We start from the raw sequence: 24910 nt of genomic DNA on the forward strand, positions 1-24910 counted from the left end.
GGCATCCACACATTGGTCTTTTTTCTTAAGCTTCATATAGTCTGTGAGTTGTATCATGGATATTCTGAGCATTTGGGCTAATATCCAATTATCAGTGAGTGCATACCATGTGTGTTCTTTTGTGTCTGGGTTATCTCATTCAGGATGATATTTTCTAGTTCCATTCCATCCAGGTCCACCGATTTGCCTAAGAATTTCATAAAGTCATTGTTTTTAATAGATGAGTAGTACTCCATCGTGTAAATGTGCTACATTTTCTGCATCCTTTTTTTTTTTTTTTGTTGAAGGACATCTGGGTTCTTTCAAGCTCCTGGCTATTATAAATTAGGTTGCTATGAACATGGTGGATCATGTGTCCTTATTAGATGTTGAAGTGTATTTTGGGTATATGCCCAGGAGTGGTATAGCTGGGTATTCAGGGAGTACTATGTCCAATTTTCTGAGGACCCGCCAGACTAATTTCCAGAGTGTTTGTACCAGCTTGTATTTCCACCAATAATGGAGGAGTGTTACTATTTATCTACATCATCACCAGCATCTACTGTCACCTGTGTTTTTTATCTTAGACTGGTGTGAGGTGGAATCTCAGGGCTGTTTTGATTTGCATTTCCCTGATAAATAGGGATGTTGAACATTTCTTTAGGTGCTTCACCATGCTGGAACCATGGGTCCTTCCATGTGTACTCTTTGGTTGGTGGGTCCCCGATGGAGGAACTAGAGAAATGACTGAAGGAGCAGAAGGGGTTTGCAGCTCCATAGGAAGAGCAATGTTATCAACTAACCAAATCCTTCAGAGCTCCCAAAGATTAAACCACGATCATTTTTTTCTATATTGGTATTCCTATGCAAATTCTTACTATATGACTCTATATACTAGCTCAGTCTGGCCTTATACTCACATTGTCCTGATTTTTTTCTCCTGAGTTTTGAAATTACATTTGCACATCACTGTGTCCTGTTAAAGCTCATTTTTTCCCTAAGAGAAAAACAATTAGGATTATTTAGTTTCAATTTTAATTCATGCATCTTTTTAAATCTGGTAATCTAGTACCTGAGCTTCCCAAGCCACAGAGAAGCTGCAGACTATGGCATATATGTTAACATGTTAAGACTTTTGTGTAATATTCAGATTGCAAGATTATAATCAGAAAATGTTTAGAGGACTCATACATAGCACAATAGTCTGTATACAGGGGCTCTTTCCAACCTTTTCTGTTACCATGATACACATACAACATAGAACTATTTGGACTGAATGATGGGGTAAACCAAGAAGGCAGCCAGTGGCCAATGGAGATTGGCCTGCCATTCTGACTTTCCTGGACCATAACAAGTTATTTTGAAATCTGAGGAAACAACCAATAATTGAGCCTAAGTGAATCCTGTCTGAAAATCCCCCAGAATACTATGAATGGTAACTGACACTATTCATCAATTAAAAAGGTATCTACTAAATATTAAGTGCCATATTTAAAGGTATGAAAGACTATATTTTAGAAATTCACCTCCTCAACGATTTAAAACGTCTTCTTGGCTTTTAAATGATAATCATTGTATTTTTATTTCCTGTTGGCATGATAAAAAAATACCCTGATAAGAGCAGTTTAAAAGAGAAAGGGTGTATTTAGAGCATATCTTATAATTGCAGATAAGGCAGTTCTTGCAGCTAGTCATAATACCTCCACATTAAGTTGCAGGTAGTCATTAATTAATACCTGCACATTAGTGCTCAGCACGATTTCTCTACTCTTCTTTTTTCCTGAGAGGTAAGAATTTATTGATTTCTATGACATCAGCATGATATGATGTGGTCACAGCTGCTCATACAGCTGACTTCTCAGACATAAAGATAATTTGGTTTTTCCTTTTAAAAATACAATTTCACCTGTAAGAAACATTTTAAAAACAAACATTTTTTTTTTATTAAGTGGGCATTAAAAACAATGTCTTTGCTCAAACTCATAGGAAATAGGGCTGGTCAGTAACAGATCTAAACAAGCCTCAAATATGCTTGCAGGCCCTTAATCTGTTGTCTTCCACATAAAGTACTTTAGAGGGGGAATAAAACTGTAGCCTCACCCAACCAGAGATCCTATACCCAGGGAATGGTTTCACCCATAGTCTTCCCATTAATCAAGATATTCTCATAGACACATTCACAGACAGTGCTCACAAGTTATCCCAATGTAGAACATTTCTTATAGAACCTCCTTCTCAAGCAATTCTAGAGTATTTCACATTGGCAATCTGTAAAGTAGCCACGTTATTTTGGTTTTAGAAACTGGTTTTATAGGGGTAGGTATGTAGCCCAATGGTAGAGTGCTCGCCTGGCATATGCAAGGCACTAGGTTCAATCCCCAGCACTACAAATCTATTTTATGATGACTGAAAGTAATAACAGAAATGTTTTAAGTTGAAAATAAAAGGTTTGAATAATCTTGAAACCAGAAATCATCATTGTTCTGCTAAGTTTTGAATCTAGATTCTTCATAACTTGTTTCACAATGCTCATGAATCAAAACTAGACACCAACACAAGCTAAGGAAGCACAATATCACTGGGCTAGACCCACAATGCCAGAATATTTGTTTCTTACAAAAGAGTGATTGAATTATATCTGTAAATGTTTAGCTTATATTTTTATTACTCTAAATAAGTCATGGCATCTCTTCATGGCAGCACCAAAAACACATTGCAGTCTTTCTATGAACCATACATAAGAATCAGTTGCTGTAGATACAGTAGTTAAGACACTTATAATCACGCCTTCATGGACCTTCCAGTTAAATGACAAGGCAGATACTAAATATGTAATTATGCACAAAAGTTCAGCTATATTTGTTATTGCTGTCAAAGAAAACTAAGGTGCTATGGAGGTGTACAAGAAAACATGTTTTGATTCAAGGAAGCCCTTTTGAGGGAAAATTATGTAATCTGAGACCTAAAAGCTAAATAAAACTTAGTAATCAGTGCTGGAGTACTCAAACCAGAAGTAAACACCTGTGCAAAGACCATAAGGTAAATAAGACCATGGCAATTCAAAGAATAGGGATTTGTTTTATTATATTTTATACTAACACTTATTAATTTATTTTGCTGTTGATATCTACTTTTTAGTTGGAAAGATAATAATTAGATCATGTTTTTGGAAGCTTTTGATAATTATGTTGCTTTGTGTTTGAGGGTGTCTATTGGTAAAGCTCAGCCTAATTTTATTACAGTGTATACCCAAATGCAAGAAAAAAAATCACACAAGAGATCATCTTAGACAACCTGGGTATTCTGTTTTGTACATTAATGACTTTTTTTAACCTACCTTTTTGTTAGAAAAAATGTATTTTTAGAGACAAGCCTCTAAAATAGTCTTCTCAAGGTTATTTAACTGCATACTTAAGGCTTCTCCACAAGCTCTTCAAATCAAATTATCTAGGGATAGGGCCAATAGATCTGCTTAAATATGCCCATATACACCCCACCACTGCCAGTTAATTATTCACATTTGAAAGGTCTAAAATGTATGATAACTCTTAACTTGGAAAAAACATATTCATGTTGATTTTCTCTGAAGGCTAATGACTTGAATATGTTTGTTCCGTTAAAAAAAAAAAAGGAATCTGAAAACTTGAATACATGTTATTAACGTTTTAAAAGATAGCTCTTAAGTTTGTCTCTGGATAGTTCCTGTGGCAAAAGTTGTGACAATATAATTTTTGTATATTTTCTTCAGGACTCAACTAAAGAAATTTCTTGGAAAATCAGTAAAGAGAGCAAAGCATCTTGCTGAGGAATATGGTGAACGTGCTATAAATAAAGTTAAAAGTGTAAGAGATGAAGGTCAGTAAAATAAGAATGTTTCAACTGAATACTCAGTTAATGTGTATAGTCTAAATTTAGTTTGTCATTTATAAGAAGCACTCTATATCAGTGAATATAATAAACTTTTATAGCCACGACTGAATCACGTAATTTTATGAAGAATGATAATATATATGTATTAACCATAAATTAGTTCAGTAGTTTTGTGATTATAACAACCTTGAAGGATTTACTATGCCATGATTAGGAGAAAAGTGGTTTTGTCAGATTTTTGGGCTTTTAAAACTATTTTTAAGGGACTAGAGAATTGGCTTAGTGGCTAAAAGCACAGGCTGCCCTTCCAGAAAACAGGAGTTGAATTTCCCAACATTCACATGGCAGCCTAGAGTTGTTTCTAACTTCAGTTTCAGTGGATCTGACAGCATCTTCTGTCTTTCAAGGGCACCAAGCACACACTTAATACATAGGAATTCATGCATACAAAACACTCATATGCATAAAATAAATAAACTTTTAAAATGTTTTTCTTAATTAGGTAAACTTAGATTAGGCAGTTATTTTATTAGATAAAAGCGCCTGTCATGTATGGTGGTTTGACTATGCTTAGCCCATAGGGAATGGCACTGTTAGGAGCTATGGTTGTGTTGGAGGAAATGTCTCACTGTAGGTATAGGATTTGAGACCCTCCTAGCTGCCTGGAAGCCAGTCTTCTCTTGTTTGCCTTCTGAACATGGTGTAGAACTTCCACCTCCTTCTCTAGCACCATATCTGCCTGGATGCTACCATGATGATAATGCACTGAACCTCTGAACCTATAAGCCAGCCCCAGTTAAATATTACTTATAAAAGTTGCCTTGGTCTTGGTATCTCTTCTCAGCAATGGAAACCCAGCTAAGACAGAAGTTGGTTCCAGGAGTGGTGTATTGCTGTGATAGCAATGGAAACCTAAGACAGAAGGTGGAACCAGGAGTGGGGTATTGCTGTGATATGCCTCACCATAATATTTGTTTGGAAGAATGTGGATTTTGGGACTTTAAATTTAGAAAGCAGTGGAATGCTTCAATTGGTGCTTAATGTGCTATCCTAAGTGGAATATGAAAAAATTTTGTTGCTGAAGATGATTTAAATTGTGGAAATCTGGTTCTAGAGGTTTCAGAGGAATTTTAGTATGTGGCCGAGAGCCTATTCTTGAGATATTTTGGTGAAGAATATGTCTGCTTCATGCCCTTTCCAGCAGAATATGCCCAAAGCTAAGGTGACAAAGGAGGTTTCAAAACAACCCAGTTTAAACTGTGTGCTGTCGCTTACTCTCATAATGAACATCTTGATGAAGCAAGCTTAAAAAGAAAAAAATATATAAAATGTATGGGTCAAAGGTAAAAAGGCACCAGGAAGTGGAGTAGAGTTGAATCCTGTGTTCCAGGAGATAAACAGATTAAGTGAGTGGTAACTTTGGCCATGATCCACCCAACTTAGCTTAGGTCCAGGCATGGTAGTACAAGTCTTTATAGTCCTTAGACATAAAGTCAGGCAGATCTTGAGTTCAAGATCAGCCTGGTACAGAGCAAGATCCAGGTAAAAGAAAGCTCAGTTCTGGGCCTGGTGGTACTTGCCTTTAATCTCAGCACTCAGGAGTCAAAGCCATGCATATAGATCTCTGAGTTCAAGGTCAATCTGCAGAACAAGTTCCAGCAAAGCTTAGGCAGTGAAGGAGTTGGAAAAACAGAAAGCTGGTGATAATAGAGCAAAGGGGCCATGTTCCAGCCCCAGCAGGCAGCACAACTCTGCAGTCTGGTCATGTGGCTATGATTTTAGAGTTCAGAATAGAAGGGACTGCAGGGACAGTTGATGTTGGTAAGCTGGAGCTAAGAAACTAAAGGTGATTTAAGGAGAGACCAGCATCACAGAGGTGAAATATTCTGGCAAGTGTTTTTTGCGAGCATAAGAAGCCATGTTCCAGTGATAGCCAGGGTTGTACCTTGTATTGTCAAGTATATTCAAACCACCATATTCTACTCCTAGGTCCCTACAAGTTTGTTCAAAGACATGAGTCTATGAAAGCAATCCCTAGCCATAGAATAATGAAAAAATACATTTAGTTGAGTTTCAAAAATCCCCATAGTCTATCATAGTCTCAACAATATTTAAAAGTTCAAATCTCATTTGAGATTTATACAGTACAAATGTAATCCCCTAAAAACTCAAAATCAAAATGCAGATCACATACCTCGAACATCATGTAGGATATACATTATGATTCTAAAATGTCATAGTGAGCAAATACTGGACCAAAGGAACAAAATCCAACTGGGCAAACTTCAAACTTTGCATCTCCACATCTGATGTCAAAGCACTCACTCTTCAGATCTCCAACTCCTTTCAGCTTTGATGACTACAACAAAATTAATTCTCTTGGGGATGGTTTCACTCTCTATTAACAGCTTTCCTCCTTAGGTATCCCATGGCTTTGACATCTCTACCTTCTTGTTCCAATGTCTCAGATCCATACATGGTCTTCTGGACTCCTCCACAGAGCTTGGGTCATTTCTCCATCTCTGCCCTCTGTAGCAGTCTTAGGATCTGACTGACTCCATTTCACTCCATTGCTGCTGATGCTCTTAGTGCTCACCCCATGGTACAGGCATCTCCAATTACACTGGAGTCTTCCACTGCAACTAGGCTTCACCAATAGCCTTTCATGGGGCTTCTTCCATCATGGTGCCAAGCCTCAAATTCTTTGCATGATCCCTTCAGTCCTGGGCTGTCACCTGTAACTGAGGCTCCACCTTCAGCAATGGCCTTCTGTGGTTTCTCACAGTGTCAAACCTCAGCTGCTCTCTATGGTCCCTTCATGTCTTCAAAATCAGTTCTACTTGGATGACACTGACACAATGAATAATGTAAAAATAGGCTTTCTTCATTTGCAAAGACCATATCCCACTGTGTCTTTAACATTATTATACTCATTTGTTTTATTAATTAGTGTATTTAGTACTTATACTCTGCCAAGTAATCTTGTGTTAGCTTGAATCAATTAATTTACTCATAGGAACTCAATAAGGTGAGCATCATCATCGTCATCATTTTATAGGTGAGAAAACTGAGAGGTATAGAAACATTGAGTAACCTATCTATGGTCATCCAGATTATAAATAGCTAGATTAAATATCTAATTAATGTAGCATCAGACTCCATCTTCCTAACCAGTATGTTACATAGTAATAGATAAATTTTGCTTCCTCTTTTACTAATAGTATGCTTGAGGGTCAATATATTTTAAAGTATGTTTGTAAGTAGATACAAGTTAACCATTAATTATTTTCATTGCTTTGTCTTCAGTGTTTCATACTGATCAAGATGACCCTTCATCAAGTGATGATGAAGGAATGCCATATACAAGACCAGTAAAGTTCAAGGCGGCACATGGCTTCAAAGGACCTTATGATTTTGATCAGATCAAAGTGGTTCAAGATCTTAGTGGTGAACACATGGTAGGTAACTGTTTCAGTTTTCATGACTAGTGGGGTATTTTTGAGACTTCTATCTAACTTATCTTTACCAGTATATGTATTTTAGTAAATTTAGATTAATAATTTTAAATGAAGAGTTTGTCTCTGAAATACTGCTTAATAAATAACATTTTAGGGTGAATGAACTCACCGAGGCATATATTCCGAACATGTAGAAGGCTGAGGCAGGAAGATGACAAGGTCAAGGCCAGCCTATGCTACATAGGTTAACCAAATCTCAAAATAAAAGTAACCGTTAGAACAAATGAATTCTAGGCTATAAAAGTGAGAAAACAATGCAGAGGGACTGAACTTTAAACCACTTAAATTAGAAAATAATTTTAGAATCTGTCAATTCTAAAAATACTTAAATAGTTCCAGCCATAATTTAAATAAGTATTTTAGGGCAAGTAATAATGTATATTGTTTGTACAGCCTTCATAAAACCCAACTTTCAATTCGTATCACCCTAACGAAAATATTCAGAATCCCAAAGTGTTTTCTATAGTAAGATGTTCTGCCAAGCTACAGAGAAAGATAGAAGATTACATTCTTTCAGATTTCTAAAGTACCTATATACAGCTTGATGATAGAGTGCTTTCTTCATATCTGTGAAGATCTAGTTTGATCCCTAAACTGCAAGAAAAAAAAAATCAAGCCTATCAATATAGACAAATACTCAGATTGTATTGCATTTAGCTTCTGCAAATCTAGGAACACGAGGAATATAGCAATCAAACTAGGTAAAATCTGCTGAGCCCTTGATCAGGGAATCAAATAAAACCTAAGCTTGCCCTAACTATAAAGTGACTACACATCAAATGTTTTAATTTTTTGAAGTGTTTTTGTTTTGGAACTTACTCAGTCTTCTTATAGTAATTTTGATCCTACATTTATTTCCTATTAAAGTAAAATATATCAAGATAAAAATGATATTTTTTACTGTATTTGACTTTTATAGAAATGAATGCTATTTAAAGTAAATTAACTGTCAGTTCCAACTTTGATAATCTTTATATCATAAAAATCTATAGACAGATAGTCTTTTTACTACACCTAAATATATTATGATTTTATTTGTTGGAATAAGATTTGGCTCTTCCAAACTAACGACCCCCCATTCTTTAACACTTTTCTGAACGTATAGTTCTCCAATATTTTCAGTTTCTATAAAGAATCTATGCATTCATTATAGAGAAAAAAGTAAGTAAGAGCATACTATTTAGTCAGTTCAAATGGGGTTCATGCCACAGGTGACACAGCTAGGGTAGGCTTTATTCTTTCTAGTCCTCATAGGAGTTGTTAGTGACAAGTAAGAGCTTTCTTTTGTCTTTTCAGGTTTACTTAAAGGACTGAGATTTCTAAGCTCTGGCTTGTGCTTAACTAAACAGCATACTGGCCACCTAGGAACTCTTAGAAATGGCACCTGAAGTTGCCCTCCAACCTTGACATGAGTTCACACACACATGCATATGTGCAACCAAAGATACTCTTAATTTTTATTAATATGTGACCATAGTTCAAGATTTTTAAATTTGTTAGGTTAAACTTTGAGAAATTATAGTGATCCTGACAGGCCTTTCTTCTGAAAGCTTCCCTTTGTGGAACTGTAGCACCAGTGCACCTGTGACCATAAGTTGTGTTGGGGAAGCGAGTTTTGTCTTACGTTGTATAATATTGTATAATTTAAAACACTGGGTTAAAGTAATGTCTCTTAAGCTTGTAAAGTCATTTTGAACCTTTTATTTTATAGGGAGCTGTTTGGACCATGAAATTTTCTCACTGTGGCCGACTACTTGCCTCAGCTGGACAGGACAATATAGTGAGAATATGGGCTTTAAAAAATGCTTTTGACTATTTCAACAATATGAGAATGAAATACAATACTGAAGGTATTTTTTCATTTTTGTTTGTTTGTTGTTTGTTTTTCAAGACAAGGTTTCTCTGTATAGGCCTGGCTGTCCTAGAACTCTCCCTGTAAACCAGGCTAGCCTTGAACTCTGAGATCCACCTGCCTCTGCATCCCAAGTGCTGGGATTAAAGATGTGTGCCACCATTCCCAGATTATTTTTATTTTTCTAAATAACTAAGTAAATATGGAATTTTTGTGTTTTAGATGCAACATAGGTTGAATGTCCTCAGTTCCCAAATCCTAGAACGCTTTGTAATCTGAAATTCACACACTGAGAAAATGTTCAAAGTATTCTAATTTTAGAGAATTTCAGGTTTCTTTTCTTTTCGTTTTTCAGATTAAGGGTATTGAACTTGTCAAGACCATGCAGTTATTTAAAAGTTCAACAAGCTACAAAATCTAATAAAGAATATTCAAATTATTATTTTTATTAACTGGCAAGTTACTTAACCACTAATCATAATATCCTTTATTTACTGAGCATTGTATTATGTACTTATAATCTTGACCCCTTTCAAGACTAAAGTAAGAAGGTCAAGAATTTAAGACTGACCAGACGTATACAAGAGTGTTTCAAAAAATAAATACAAGGCAAACAGCAATAGCTAGAAATTTCTAGACCACTTCTCCACTGTTGGTGGGGTTGCAAACTAATACAACCACTCTGGAAATCAGTCTGGCGATACCTCAGAAAATTGGATATAGTACTACCTGAAGATCCAGCTATTACACTTCTGGGCATATACCCCAGAGACACTCCAAAATACAACAAAGATAAATGCACCACAATGTTCATAGCAGCTCTATTTATAATAGCCAGAAGCTGGAAAGAACCCAGATGTCCTTCAGAAGATGAATGGATACAAAAATTGTGGTACATTTATACAATGGAATACTACTCAGCCACCAGAAACAATGACTTAACCAAATTCTTAAGAAAATGGCTGCATCTAGAGAATATCATCCTGAGTGAAATAACCCAGTCACAAAAGAACAGACATAATATGCAGTCACTGATAGTGGGATGCTAACCCCAGAGGCTTGCACTCCCCCAGAAACAACTCACAGACTGTGTGAAGTCCAAGAAATAAAACAAAATATATATATATTTACAAAACAAGAAGACTTTGACTATTTCCATGTTGCGTTTTGTTTTGCATGTACTTTACGCTCATTGTAACTATTAGGTTTTCAATGCATACTGTCAAGCCCATGAAAAAATCAAGTACTGACTAAAAAAGTATATTCACATAGTTTTATGTAAAAATTATTTTAATATCTGAAAAAACAGTACTGGCAAAAATGTATAATTTTAAGCAAAAAATGTTTAAAATCTGTACATTTATCTTTGTTTTGTAAAATAAAGTCGTTTAAAAAAAATAATATATTAAAAAAAAGAAAAAAAAGAAATTTCTAGACCTAATAAAAAGAATACCACAAATCTTTTGATTTAAAACATTTATAAATGTTATAACTTTCAAGTATAATATGCAGTTTTATCAACCACTTAGAAATTCCTTAGATTTCCTTGGTAACTTTCAGTTCAATTCTAATTAAGATGGCAGATCAAACTAAACTGAAAAAAGAATAAGTATACTATATATAATCACTAAGTAAAGGAAGATAAAGAAAATAGCCATGAAAACTAAGTTGTCAATATGTCAATGGATATACAAAAAACAAAAAACAAAAAAAAAAACTTTTAGTTCACAAAGAAAAACCTTAGAATATTACAAATTTATGGTAAACACTAGTATACCTAAACAAAATATTCTTGTCATGTGATAATTTAGGAAATAATGAAAAGCTTAAGTAAAGACTCTTAATTTTTTAGGATTATATATAATTTTTATTGGATATTTTATTTATTTACATTTTAAATGTTGTCCCCTTTCCTGGTTTTCCCTCTGCAAGCCTCCTATTCAATCCCCTCCCCCTGCTTCTATGTAGGCGCTCCCCCATCCACCCACCTACCCACTCCCACCTTACCGCCCTGGCATTCCCCTACACTGGGACATCAGCTTTCATAGAACCGAGGGCCTCTCCTCCAATCAATGCCTGATAATGCCATCCTCCATGTGCAGCTGGAGCCATGGGGCCCTTCATGTGTACTCTTTGCTTGGTTATAATTTTTAATGTAACAAACTTTATCTACCAGTTATCCCTTCCCAGTCATCTAAGAAGAAATAGGAGAAAGAAACATAGAGTTAATTATTGATGACAGTATAGAGTACAATCAAACCACCAATTTAAGGACATAGAAATTCCAAGAGATTCAGTCAGCCAGCTAGTGTGAGCCTACGTTTGATTTGTTTAGAGATTTCTTGGTACTAGAAATTGAACATAGGTTTTCGAGAAAACCAGGCATCTATCATTAAGTTTTATCACTAAGCTATATTTTTAACCTCAATTTGCCTCCCATTGAAAAAAAATACATGTGACAGTGCCTCCCTGTGTTGCCCAATCTGGCCTTGAACTTAAGATCTTCTTGCCTCAGCCTCAAAAAGTAATTGAGATAATGAGGCCGGACCACCAGTTCCAGGGACCCTATACTCTTAGAAAACCTTTGTGAGCTTCCTTAACATATATTATTATATTTAATTGAATATGGTGATGTGTTAAACAAGACAAAGTTGTAGAATGAGCTTTTTGTTCTCCTTGGTCATTTTTTTTTTTTTGTTCAATCTGAGACAGAAAACCTGTTTCAGTTGCCATTGAGACCTAATCTCAGCTCAGAACATTTCTTGGGATTTTGTTGTTTCCCCTTGCTTTTTGTAATGAGTAAGAATGTATTTACTAGGAATAACACAGATTAAATAATATTTTGTTTACTGACTTAGGGAAGTGTTTAAGCTGTTTTATTAAGATTGTTCAAAATGATAAACATAATCATGTGGATGCATTTAGAAAAATATGTTTTTCTGGAGTATTATATTCTATGAATATCATCATTTCAGAGTATTTCTTGTTGGTAGATGAGTATATATACATGTCTGATATTTTACAGTTACTATGCTGTTTTTAGGTCGTGTGTCACCTTCACCATCTCAGGAAAGTCTAAGTTCCTCAAAATCTGACACAGACACTGGGGTATGTTTACATTTTATAGTTATTATTATAAAACTCTATCATTTATTTGATGCCATAAAATTATCCTCAATTATTAAAAAGTTTTGTCAAGACATTTAATTAAAATTATCATAAAATATTAAAATGCTTTATTTATTACTGTTCCAAAGTGAGAATGGTCAACAATAATATTCAAGGTACCACCCTACTGATTCATAGTTAAGTAAGACATAATCACTTCTCCTCAGTGTGGGTTTAATGTTTTTAATATAATAATAATTATGCCATTTTATAGTTATAGTTCAATTCTTCTGGGGTCTCCTTAGTACTAATCCAGGAAAAAGATACTTAATATTGTCTCATAACTGCCTTTCTATCTCAGTTCTAATATTCTAGTGTCTGTGACTTCTAATTTTCATGCTGGTCTATATCCTAAATATTCTTTCATGTTGATTCATTCTTTCCTCATATTTTTGCTTTATTCAGAATACCCTCTCTAGATTCAGCTCAAATATCTTATGTTCTCTTGTTAGTTTCCCTAAATCCAGGAGGCAAAATTATTAGTTATGTGATTTCATAATATGTCATATATATTTTCATATTTATATTGCTTACCATGTCTTCCTTTTCAGTTTGTTTTTCTATTTAGACTTTGGACTAATCCTGGATATCTTACACCATACTGTAGGCATGAAGTCATCATTGATTTCCTGCCTCTGTGCTTTTATTCTAAGTTTTTCACGTATCTGGATGCTTCCAGTCTCCTTTCTTTCCATTCAAACTATGCCCATTTTTCATGGTTTACTTTTTCTCTAAAGCCTTCACTCACTAATGTATGGTGACAGTTTTAACTGCTTTGCTTTGGGGGAAACTATCTGTTTATTTGTTTAATTTATTATGAAACTTCTACGTTTTTATTGCTTCTAAAAACAGCCTATGCTATGTAAGATTGTCTTGTATATATTTTGCAACTTATAGATTTATAACTGTTTCTGTCAATGTCCCACTTCTGATCTCTACGTATAACTGTAACTAAAATGTTAGTTGAGTGCAAGACATAAGTGAGAACTATTAAACTTCCTTAATAGAAAAGTTAGTCATTCTTTACACTATTTAATTATATTTTTCTTCTGAAATACTTGAATAATTTATCATTTTTGTGAGCAGGTCATTTAATATGGTTTTGATTCCTCTGATTCTTTCTCAAAACAGCTGAATGAGGTCTTTTTTGTGGCTTTGGAATTATTTAAGGTAACTTAGGTATAGCAGAGCACAATAAGCCCAGTAGAGATCATTTTCATATGCATTGTGTCTGGCTCATGGTAGTGGTTTCTTACTCCTTTTGAAGTGATTTCATGTTTTTTGTTCATATCAAATAGAGTATGATAGAACCTTCTTTCTGTACAGTTGAGCAGAGTGATGAGCCAAAGCCTAGAATTCTGATTCCTATGAATGTTTGTCTTCATTCTCAAAAGTAGATCAGAAAGTGTAGGGTGTGTGTGAGAGAGTAGATTGTTCTGTTGTCTAAAGGTCTAAAAACTTAGTAGAGCTAGCTTTAGCATGGACTTTTAGCCTTCTCAGTTTGGAATCCATAGTTGGACAAGAGTGTAATATGCAGTTCTGTGTAAAATATCCTTTTGAATGCTATAAATTTTAAGCGTGCTTTTTTTTAAACCTATAACTTGTTTTATGGGGTAGAGTGTCAGTGAGTATTACTAACACATAACTGCTACTTAAAAACAGCACGGAATTGATGCTGGGGGAAATGTGCTTGAGAGTTAATGAAGAACAAATAACTATTAGGCAGGAAGTTGGATATATGTAAAGGATGAGACTGTTAATATGTTTTTTTTTAATCAGGGCTCACTAATCTGGAAGTAAAATTTTGGGTAGAAGGCTTTATCTAAGAGTGATTGGTTAAAAAAAAAATCCAGAACTCAGTGTTCTAGTCTGCCTGCATGGTTCCTGTGATGTTTTAATCAATTTTTAAAGTCTTAGGACTGCAGCCCTTGTCTAGCATGCATGAGGCCTGGATTCCATCTCTAGCACCAAAATTCAAGTTCTGGTATGAATAAATAATACTCATAGCTTATTTCTATCCTATGGCTGCTGTCCTAGTTCAAGACCTCATTTTTCATTTTTCCTATATTTTAATATTTTGATGATTTTTAAATTTTATTATTAAAATATGATTGCATCATTTTCCAAGTTCCTTTTCTTCGCCACCCCCATGGAAGCGGAGAGAGACTATTTCTCGCTCTCCCAGCATTATTAGTTACTTATAGTTGTTTGTTCCATGACATTTCCCCCTCCCTCATTGCAGGTTTATTGGTTTGTCTTTGTTCCGGTGTTATTTAGGCAGCACTATAGTAGAGGTATCATAGATTGAAGCATCTTTGTCATTTCTAGACAATATAATATCATGGCAGGTATCCTCATCCTTTGGCTCTTAAAATCTTTCTGTTCCCATTTCCTCCATGTTCCTTATATCATTTTTAAAGTGATAACATGATTTTTAAAAAATTATTTGAAGTAGTAATTTCCAAGTATTATTTTTGTTTTGACAACTAACGTTTATTTCAGAATAGATGGCTGAGATGTTAAAGGCTAGGCTGACAACCAAAAGATATAAGGTCCCTAAGTCTTAGGTGTAAGAGTTGTGTTTTAAATATAGCTAATGGGGCTAGGCACCCTATGATCAGTTTGTTTTTACCAGATGTGATTTTCTTTAATGGTCTTTACTTGTAAATAGAAGATTCTTTGGTGAGGCCTGGGAGAAACTCTTATCTGTGGGTATAAGAATAAGTGTTTTGAATGTAGTTCGAAATTATGCTGGTTTTGTACTAGTAGGTTCTATTGTTGGCCATTGTATGTTCTCTTCTAAGATCCATAATCTCACTAACTGTGGGTAGATGGCTAGGTTTCTAATACAAGGCATGAGTTCCCTCTTGTCCTTAAAAATTCAGTTACAGTTGTTGGTTACTGCCAAGATATTAATGCCGCTGTTACAGTCTTATGAATATCCCATACTGCTTATTGTTGTGATTTGTAGGCTTCACATTGGGGTCGAAATGTTGATTGCTTGTCTTTCTTGGCAGTTTGGATAGCACTTTCCTTAACTATAAACGTTAGTCCTCAGGAAGGAGTCTCTCAGGTCAAACCTAGCTCAGAACTTTGAAGATCCTTATCACACAAAAGTCGAACCTGCAATTTTTTAAAAATTTTATTAGATATAGTTTATTTACATTTCAAATGTTACCTGCTTTCCGGGATTCTCCTCCATATCCCCTATCTCACCACCCCTCTGCTTCTATATGGCTGTTTACCCACCCACCAACCCACCCCTTTCCACCTCCCCACCTTAATATTCTACAGTGGGGCATAAAGCCTTGGCAGGACCAAGGGCTTCTCCTCTCATTGATGCCCAACAAGACCATCCTCTGCTACATGTGTAGCTGGAGCCATGGGTCCATCCATGTGTACTCTTTGGATAGTGCTTTAGTCCCTGGGAGCTCTAGTTGGTTGAGATTGTTGTCCTTATGGGGTTGCAAACCCCTTCAACTTCTTCAAGTCTTTTTCTAACTCCTCCATTAAGGACCCAGTTCTCAGTTCTATGGCTGGCTGTGAGCTTCTGCCTCTGTATTTGTCAGGCTCTGGCAGAGCCTCTCAGGAGACAGCTATATCAGGCTCCTGTCAGCATGTACTCCTTGGCATCAGCAATAGTGTCTGGGTTTGGTGGGTGAATATGGGCTGGATCCCCAGGTAGGACAGTCTCTGGATGACCTTTCCTTCAGTCTCTGTTCTAAGCTTTGTCTCCATATTTTCTCCTGAGAATATTTTTGTTCCCCTTTCTAAGAAGGACTGAAGCATCTGCACTTTGGTTTTGCTTCTGCAGCTTTGTGTGGTCTGTGAATTGTTTCTTGAGTATTCTGAGCTTTTTGGCTAATATCTACTTATCAGTGAGTGCATACCATGTTAGATTTGTTGTTGGTTTTTTTGGGGTTTTTTTGTTTGTTTGTTTGTTTGTTTATTTTTTGGTTTTTTTTTTTTGTTTTTTTTTTTGCAATTGGGTTACATCACTCAGGGTGATATTTTCTAGATCCATTCATTTGCTTAAGAATTTCATGAACTCATTGTTTTTAATAGCTAAGTAGTACTCCATTGTGTAAATGTAGCACATTTCATTTTCTGTATCCATTCCTCTGTTGAAGGACATCTGGGTTCTTTCCAGCTTTTGGCTATTATAAATAAGGCTGCTATGCACATGGTAGAACATGTGTCTTTGTTGTGCCAGGAGTAGAATAACTGGGTCTTCAGGTAGTACTATGTCCAGTTTTCAGGAGGAACTGCCAGACTGATTTCCAGAGTGGTTGTACTAGCTTTCAACCCCACCAACAATGAAGGAGTGTTCCTCTTTCTCCACATCCTCGCCAGCATCTGCTGTCATCTGAGTTTTTGGGCTTAGCCATTCTGACTGGTGTGAGGGACAATCTCACCAGGGTTCATTTGATTTGCATTTCCCTGATGTCTATGGATGTTGAGCATTTTCTTTAGGTGTTTCTCAGCCATTTGATATTCCTCAGTTGTGAATTCTTTGTTTAGATTTGTACCCCATTTTTAATAGGGTTATTTGATTCTCTAGAGTCTAACTTCTTGAGTTCTATGTATATATTGGATATTATTAGCCCTCTATTGGATGTAGGATTGGCAAAGATCTTTTCCCATTTGGTTGGTTGCTGTTTTGTCCTAATGACAGTATCCTTTGCCTTACAGAAGCTTTCCAAATTTATGAGGTCCCTGTTTGTCGATTCTTGATCTTATAGAGTAAGCCATTGCTATTCTGTTCAGGAAAATTTCCTGTGCCCATGTGTTCAAGGTCTTCCCTACTTTCTCTTTTATTAGTTTGAGTATATCTGGTTTTATGTGGAGGTTCTTGATCCACTTGGACGTCAGCTTTGTACAGTGTGATAAGAATGTATGGATTTGCATTCTTCTACATGCTGACTGCCAGTTGGATCAGCATCATTTGTTAAAAATGGTGGAAACCTGCATTGTTAAACTTATCATTATTCATGCCTTCACCTGCTCCATCCAAACAATCTTTGACTGTGTTCAGTTTTTCTAAAGCTCCAGCCAGATCTGGTTACTTTTTTTCTTTTCAGAATTCTGTATTGGCTCTCCACGGTCTTATACCACCTAGAATTTTGAACTACACTTATAAGAGGTAGTCTCAGAAATACCTGTTTACCCTAGTATCATTTTATCATTCCATGAACTTTTATTTCTAGGCTCATCCTAACCACTCTTACCTAAACATAAAGGCTTAGCTGGAACTCTGTATTGTCTCTCATGCTGCATGCTCTGTGGCAATTGAAGTAAATCAGGACTTACAAGTTAGATAACATATTCTACATTAATTCTCTTGTTCACAGGTGGCTGTGTGACCTTATAATAAGTTGTTTTTAACCTCTTTGACCTGGAGGATTTTTTTCTTAATATATTAATATGCATAATGTTAACTATTTCAAAGATTTCCTATCTAGGATTCATTCTGATGATAAATACACATAGCATGCAATAACCAATTTCGGCATGCATGTATGGCATTATTACTTACTTTTGTAAAATAACAGAAACCTAACTTTAAAATGGCTTAAATAATGAAGAAGTGAGTCAAGAGATAAGGCTTCCTGGGATTGGTTAGCTCAGTAGTATCACCCGGGAAACAGTTCCATCAACTTTTTCCTTTTTACTCTATTTTGTCTTGGGTCTTTCCATACTTTATGGTGATCCTAAGAAGGCAGCTAGTGTCTTAAGTGTCACATGGAAATGTTCAAAGACAAAAAATGGGAAATTCTCTTAAGTGAGCTCCCTTGAACATACCCTATGGCTAACCTAGTGATTCTTCAGGAATAAAGTGATCTAATCTTAAACTAGTTTGGCCCAGTCATGACTCACCCCCTTAAGCTAGTTCTACTTCTGAAGAAACAGAAGCTTAGAAAAGGACAAAAAGGGGGTTCTTTTAGACATGGAAAGGAGTATGTTGCCTCAGAGATGATTCTAGTTTGTCATTGCATAGAGAAAAACAAAGGTGGTAAATAATAAATCAGCATAAACAGGGAAGTCCACTTTGGGTGGCTTGAGATTTCAGTTGGATACCATACAAATTTATAAAAGAGTAGTTGGGTGGGGAACTGAAGCATTCCACCTGAGTTATAGAGTTTGTTTTATATCTAACTAGGTATGCAGTGGAGCTGAAGAAGACCCAGACGACAAAAGTGCACCTTTTCGGCAGCGGCCATTTTGCAAATATAAAGGACATACTGCTGATCTCCTTGATCTTTCGTGGTCTAAAGTAAGAAATTATAATTTGTCAGCTGTCTATTTTGTGAAAGTTACTTACAAACTGCCCTAAGTTCTTAAAAGAGTAATTTCAAGTGTGGCTATTGCTTAACAAGTTAGATGTATTTTGTATTATTTGCCATTTGCTTTTTATGTGCAGTGATTTTTTTTCAGAAATAAATGATGCTTAACAAAATGAATATGACTTCACCTACAAAGATTAAGTCTGGCCTGTCTTTAAGCCCACTTTTAGGCTAACTTGCTACCTTCATGCAATTATTCATTTTTCATTTCAATTCATTTTGAAAATTTTTTCCCACAGTTTGGTATTATATCAGAAGTAAAGGGACAATTTTGCCAATGAATTCCTTAATTTCTAAAAATTTAAGATGTTTCAAATTTTAAATAAGGTGTTTAAACACAGAACACCTTAGAATTTTTCTTGATCTGTTAAACTGATATCAGTAATCAAAATCTAAAATATATTTAGAATTTAAGAAAGAAAATAATATTTAAATGACTTGAGAAAAATCAACCTGCATTAACTAGACATTAATAACTAGAATTTAAGACGTATCTGTATGTTTTAATTATCAGAAAATTAAATTTTCTGATAATTTATTTTAATCAGAAAAACCTTATGCTCACTTTCCTTAGATGTTCTGGGTGTTTTATATAATTCATCTGTCAATTTTTTTTCTCTCTGTGTCACTCTGTTTCTCTTTGGTAGTCTGGTTTTTAAACCAATTACCTTAGAATCTTTAAGAACTGAGTTTGATTCTAAGAACTAACATAAGAAGAAAAGTTAGGTTGAATGGCACATATTTATAATCCTAGGATTGGATAGAAAGAGACAGGTAGAACCATGAGACTCTCGGAAAGTTCTAGGCTAGTAAGTCTCAGTCTAATAAAAATAAGTAGCACTTGAGGAACAATACCTAAGGTTGTCCTCTGACCTCCACATTCGCTTACAGACTTGTTTACAAGCACATTCATGAACACAAACAGGAAAAGAGCCCCCTTAAAATATGTAAAGTTTTAGTTTTGAAAATTTAAAAGAATATTTAATTATTTATTTGTGCACACATGTCTTTGGGATCATGTACCAATGTGTGCATATGGAAACCTGCAGACAAAAGGTGGGATTTAGATCTCTCTTACCATATGTATCCCAGTCATTGTACTCAGGCATCAAGCTAAACAGCAAGTACTTTTGCTTTCTGAGCCATCTCAAAGGCACAAGAACCTTTTTCTATATAAATATCCAAGTTTTTTATATTTATGAAATCTACCATGATATTCAATTTGCATATATAATATGTAATGATAAAAAAATCAGATAATTGACATCTTCCTCCTTGAGGATTTACCATTATGTATTTGATACCATCAGATTCCCTTTTTTAAATTGGATATTCTCTATATTTACATTTCAAATGTTATCCCCTTTTTCCAATCCCATCCCCCCTCCCTCTCTACTTGCTTCCATGAAGGTGCTCATTCTCCCAAACACCCTCTGTTCCCCTATACTAAATAAATGAACCTTCACTGGATCAAAGGCTCTCTCTACTCCCACTGATGCCAGAGAATGGTATCCTCTGCTACATATGCAACTGGAGCCATTGGTCTCTCCATGTGTACTCATTGGTTGGTGTTTTAGTCCCTGGGAGCTCTGGAGTGTTTGGTCGGCTGATAATGTTGTTCTTCCCATTGGGTTGCAGACCCTTTCAGCTCCTTCAGTCCTTTCTCTAGCTCCTCTTTTGGGGTCCCTGTCTTCAGTCTGATGGTTAGATGCAAGCATCTTCCTCTGTATCAATATGGAACAGGCAGAGCCTCTGAGGAGGCATCCGTATCAGGCTCCTGCCAGTAAGCACTTCATGTCATCAGCAATAGTTTGTGGGTTTGGTGGCTGCATTTGAGATGGATCTTCAGGTGAGGCAGTCTCTGTCCTCTGTGTTTCTGTGTTTCCTCCCATGAGTATTATGTTCTCTTTTCTAAGGAGGACTGAGGCATCCGGATTCTGGCCTTTCTTTTTGAGTTTCATAAGGTCTGTAGATTGTTTCTTGGATACCTTCAGATTCCTCTTTTCTTGTACTTTGGATTACACACACCATCTTGTACTGTGGAATATTAGATCTTATTTCTCTTATTTTATTTCATTTTGGTACAAAACTAAACAGACTCAGCAGGGGTGTGTGTGTGTGTGTGTGTGTGTGTGTGTGTGTGTGTGTGTGTGTGTGTGTACATGTGTAAGACAAATGGTCAATGAAAAAGAGAACATCAACTCAAGAGGGAGTAAGAGAGGACATGGGAGGGTTGGAGGGAAAGAACATGGGAATGTTTGGAGAGAGAAAAGTAACAGGGGGAAATGATGTAATTATAATTTAATTAAAATAAGAAACTGAGAACCTATAAACATCTGGCTGCTAGATAGTTTTGTATTTCATCTTCACTCAAAACATATCTTTTTTATTTATCCATCTAGTTAGGAGTGCATCTCTGCAGTCAGAATGTAGGATTCATATTCTAACTCCTTTGCCCCTTATAGTTCTGGCATCATTGACCACTTTTTTAAACTATACTATACTTAACCTGCAAAATATCCAGAACAAAAGTAGCTTCTTTGTAGAGTTAGAAGGAAAGATTAATTGAGTAAATACAAACACTTACATAGGGGTAAAGAGATGGATCAGCAGTTAATAGCACTAGCTGCTCTTCCTAAGAACCTAGATATAATTCCCAGCACACACATGATGCCTCACAAATATATGTTACAGTTTCAAAGGATCTATCACCCTCTTCTGACCTCTATAGACACCACATAGGCATGTAGTGAACAGGCATATATGCAGATAAAACTCTAATACACATAATTTTTTAATTAGTTTCATTTAGTGAGAATGCATTGAACAAACCTCTTGGCATAGTATCATCTATCTCATATGCTTGAAGCAAGCAGGAATAAAACCAATTTTTGTTTTATTGAACTTTTTTGTTTGTTTGGTTGGCTTATTTGGGTGCTAACTCTATACTCTGCTACCGAACTACACCTTCAGCTCTAAAAAAAGCTAGTATTATAGAACCTTGGGCAATAGATTTGATGCTATTAACCAAAAGAAAATTATAGCATAAATTTTATATGTTCATTAAAACTTTTCTGGAACTGGGTAATCTCTAAAAGTTAAAATAATTGTTTTATGTCTTTCACTGTCCACTACAGTGCTTCTAAATTCTTCCCTTCTTTTTATACTCTTTATTTTGTGATACTGAAGGTCAACCCTAGAACTTCACAAGTTCTTTACCACTGATATATTAACTCTAACCACTAGATTATTTTCTTTTATAAACCATAATCAAAACTTATAATACAGTGATGTCAGTTTCACAATGTTAGTTTTTGCATCCACAAATGATAAGATTAAATGAGGCACCATGTGTGACTCCTAAACTCTATACTTTAATAAGGTATAATATGTATTTTTTAAAAAATAGTCATTTTAAGTGTGTTTTATAAAATAGCTCCCATAGAGTTACATAGCTAAATCAATATTTGCAATTAGTTTCCTTGGCTTATTATTTTATGATTTTGTAAATAGGGTCTCTTGTCGCCAGAGTATCCTCAAACTTACTATGTAGCTAAGGATGTATTTGAACTCCAGATTCTCCTGACTCCACATCCCTAAGATTACAGCTATGAACTGCCACACAGGCGACAATTAAGTGTTCTTAATTACTTTGGGCAAATGACAAAGAATCTTGGTTCTTTTCTGTACTCCGCAAAACATAGTTAGAGCCTAAACCTGGGGTCAGACCACCTACTCTTGAACCCTAACTCTACCACTGACAGACTGTGTAATCTTAGACAACTTATTTATATTTTCTGAATCTCACTGTTATCATTTGTCAAAAAGGATGACAAAAATATGCTTACTTCACAGAGTTGTGTGTAGTGCTAAGAACAAAGCCTTTAGCAAATTGTAAATACTCAATAAGTGTTATTACAACCTTGATTTGCTTGTCATGTCTAGAAACTTCCAAAAAAATTCTAGAGTCCCTTTAACTTTCTTCATTCAGTGTAAGCTACATTTCTCCCTTTAAACATATGAGTTTTAGAAGTTCTTGAGACTTTGTCAACCAGAAGCTGTTAATGGGTCGATGTTTGGTTTCAGGATAATTGGGCAGATACAACACCTAAATCGATTATCCTACCTCTTCCAGTTCAGAAAGTTCTGTGATGTATTCTGAGAAATAGGACATTAACTATTCTCTAACATCCTTGCCTAGAATATGACAGAAGCACAATAACTTTTATTTCTATACTGCATTACAGGGGAATCTTTTTGAAGACATTATAAGGGACATTAGGATTTATATATGTTAGAATTCAGTGTTTTAGGTGTGAAAAATAACTAAACTTGAATAATCAAATTAATAGATATCATATATTCATAGTTAAATTTCAATATATACAGATTATGACACTAAGATAAGCCTTATTCCTCTGCTAGTGCCTGACATATTTTCTATCATATATTGTAACATTCATAGTAATGTAGTAAGTAATGCTTAAGTGTCTTAGCATCAGTAGAATACATTCAATAATAATTTGAAAAAAAATAATTTTTTCAAGTAAATTGAAATAGCCATGTTCTTTTGAGGCTGCACATAACAATAATATAGTATATAAAAGTAAAAACTGCAAAATAAATTTATGTCTAGTTCAGTTTTGTTGTATAAGTCATGTTTTCATATATTCAGTGATAAAGTAACTGATAGCATTTTTCTCCTTAGAACTACTTTCTGCTGTCTTCTTCTATGGATAAAACAGTCAGGTTATGGCACATTTCTAGAAGAGAATGCCTTTGCTGTTTTCAACACATAGATTTTGTCACTGCCATCGCTTTCCATCCAAGAGTAAGTAACCAGTTATATATACTCTTTGTTATACTAAACGGGAGATGAAGAAATTTGATTTCTGTGAAGAACAGTTGAAACGACAGTGTTAAAAAAAGAACATTAGTAGCCACGTAATTAAGAACTTACATTAGTATTCTATTTTGCTTTAAAAATGGGAAAGGGAATTGGATGGTATATCACAAGCGTTTATTCTCTGACTCAGGAGGCAGAGGCATGTGGCTCTCTGACTTTGAAGCCAGCCTAGTGAATATAGGAAATTTAAAAGAGTCAGGGCTATCTTGAGAAAGCCTGTTTCAAAATAAGGGGAAAGGAGCTGAGAATATAGCTTAGAGTGATATTTACTTAGCAGAAAGGAAGCCTGGAGTTCAGTTGCAAGCACTAAACAAACTGGTTTTGGTGATGTATGGCTATATTCACTAGGAAGGTAGTGATTGAAGAATCAGAAGTTTAAGGTAACTCTCAACTACAAAATGAGTTTGAGGCCAATACAGGTATAGAGAACCCTATCAATCAACCATTCAGTGATTAGATGAGAAATATTCTAATAATTTGCATTAAATATGGGGGATTATGTTCTAAATATAGTAGTAAAACGTTATCCCAAATCCTTAATAACACATGAAATATAAATAAATTATACTACTAAAGATGAGAGATATTGGAGAGAGAAAAATAGCAGCTCAATATGGTACTACATGCCTATAATGCCAGCTCTCTTGAAACTTAAGTCAGGAGGCTCACTAGTTTGAGGCTAGACTGGACTGCAAGGAAAACATGGTCTCTAAAAGAAGGAAATGGTAGGTGTAAGGAAATAAAGGTAAGTACATGAGTAAGAACTGGGGAAAAGGTTGAGGAAGGGAGACAAAGTACAAAAGACTGAAATGAGTAACAGTGAAATTTTATCATGTGATATCCTGAATTAATAAAACTTATTAATGTTATTTTGTGTATACGTTGTATGTATGTGTGGTTGTATGCTTATATATGCACATGTAGGTGTGCTTGCTATGTGTTCACTTGTGGAAGCTAAAATCAATATTGGGTTATCTTCCTCTAGCTTATTTTTAATAACCAATAAAACTTTTATAATTTTATACATATAGAAATTTTGCATGTATATCTGTGTACCACATGTGTGCCTGATTATGTGCAATGCCAGAGAGGGTGTTAGATACTTTGGATCTGGAGTTATAGATGCTTGAGCCACCAAGTACAAGCTGGAAAATAAATCTTTGTCCGCTAATCGAGCTGCCAGTGTTCTTAATTGCTGAGCCACATCTGTAAGCCTTCTACCTTATTTTTTTGTGAGAAAGTCTTGCTCACTGAACCTGGACATCACTGTTCT

General features: G+C 35.3%; 1 protein-coding gene across 2 annotated transcripts in view; it reads left to right on the top strand.

Annotated features, from left to right (window-relative positions):
- The window catches only part of WDR44 (WD repeat domain 44), a 101670-nt gene that overhangs the window by 66079 nt on the left and 10681 nt on the right, over positions 1 to 24910 (top strand). For both annotated transcript variants that reach the window (XM_080909539.1, XM_080909540.1), the window contains 6 exons: positions 3728 to 3834; positions 7156 to 7307; positions 9079 to 9217; positions 12263 to 12327; positions 18548 to 18661; positions 23440 to 23562. In XM_080909539.1, the coding sequence (XP_080765665.1) occupies positions 3728 to 3834; positions 7156 to 7307; positions 9079 to 9217; positions 12263 to 12327; positions 18548 to 18661; positions 23440 to 23562 (700 nt within the window). The remainder of the gene's footprint in view (positions 1 to 3727; positions 3835 to 7155; positions 7308 to 9078; positions 9218 to 12262; positions 12328 to 18547; positions 18662 to 23439; positions 23563 to 24910) is intronic.

The sequence above is a fragment of the Micromys minutus genome, assembly GCF_963924665.1.
Source record: "Micromys minutus genome assembly, chromosome: X".
Classification (NCBI taxonomy): Eukaryota; Metazoa; Chordata; class Mammalia; order Rodentia; family Muridae; genus Micromys; species Micromys minutus.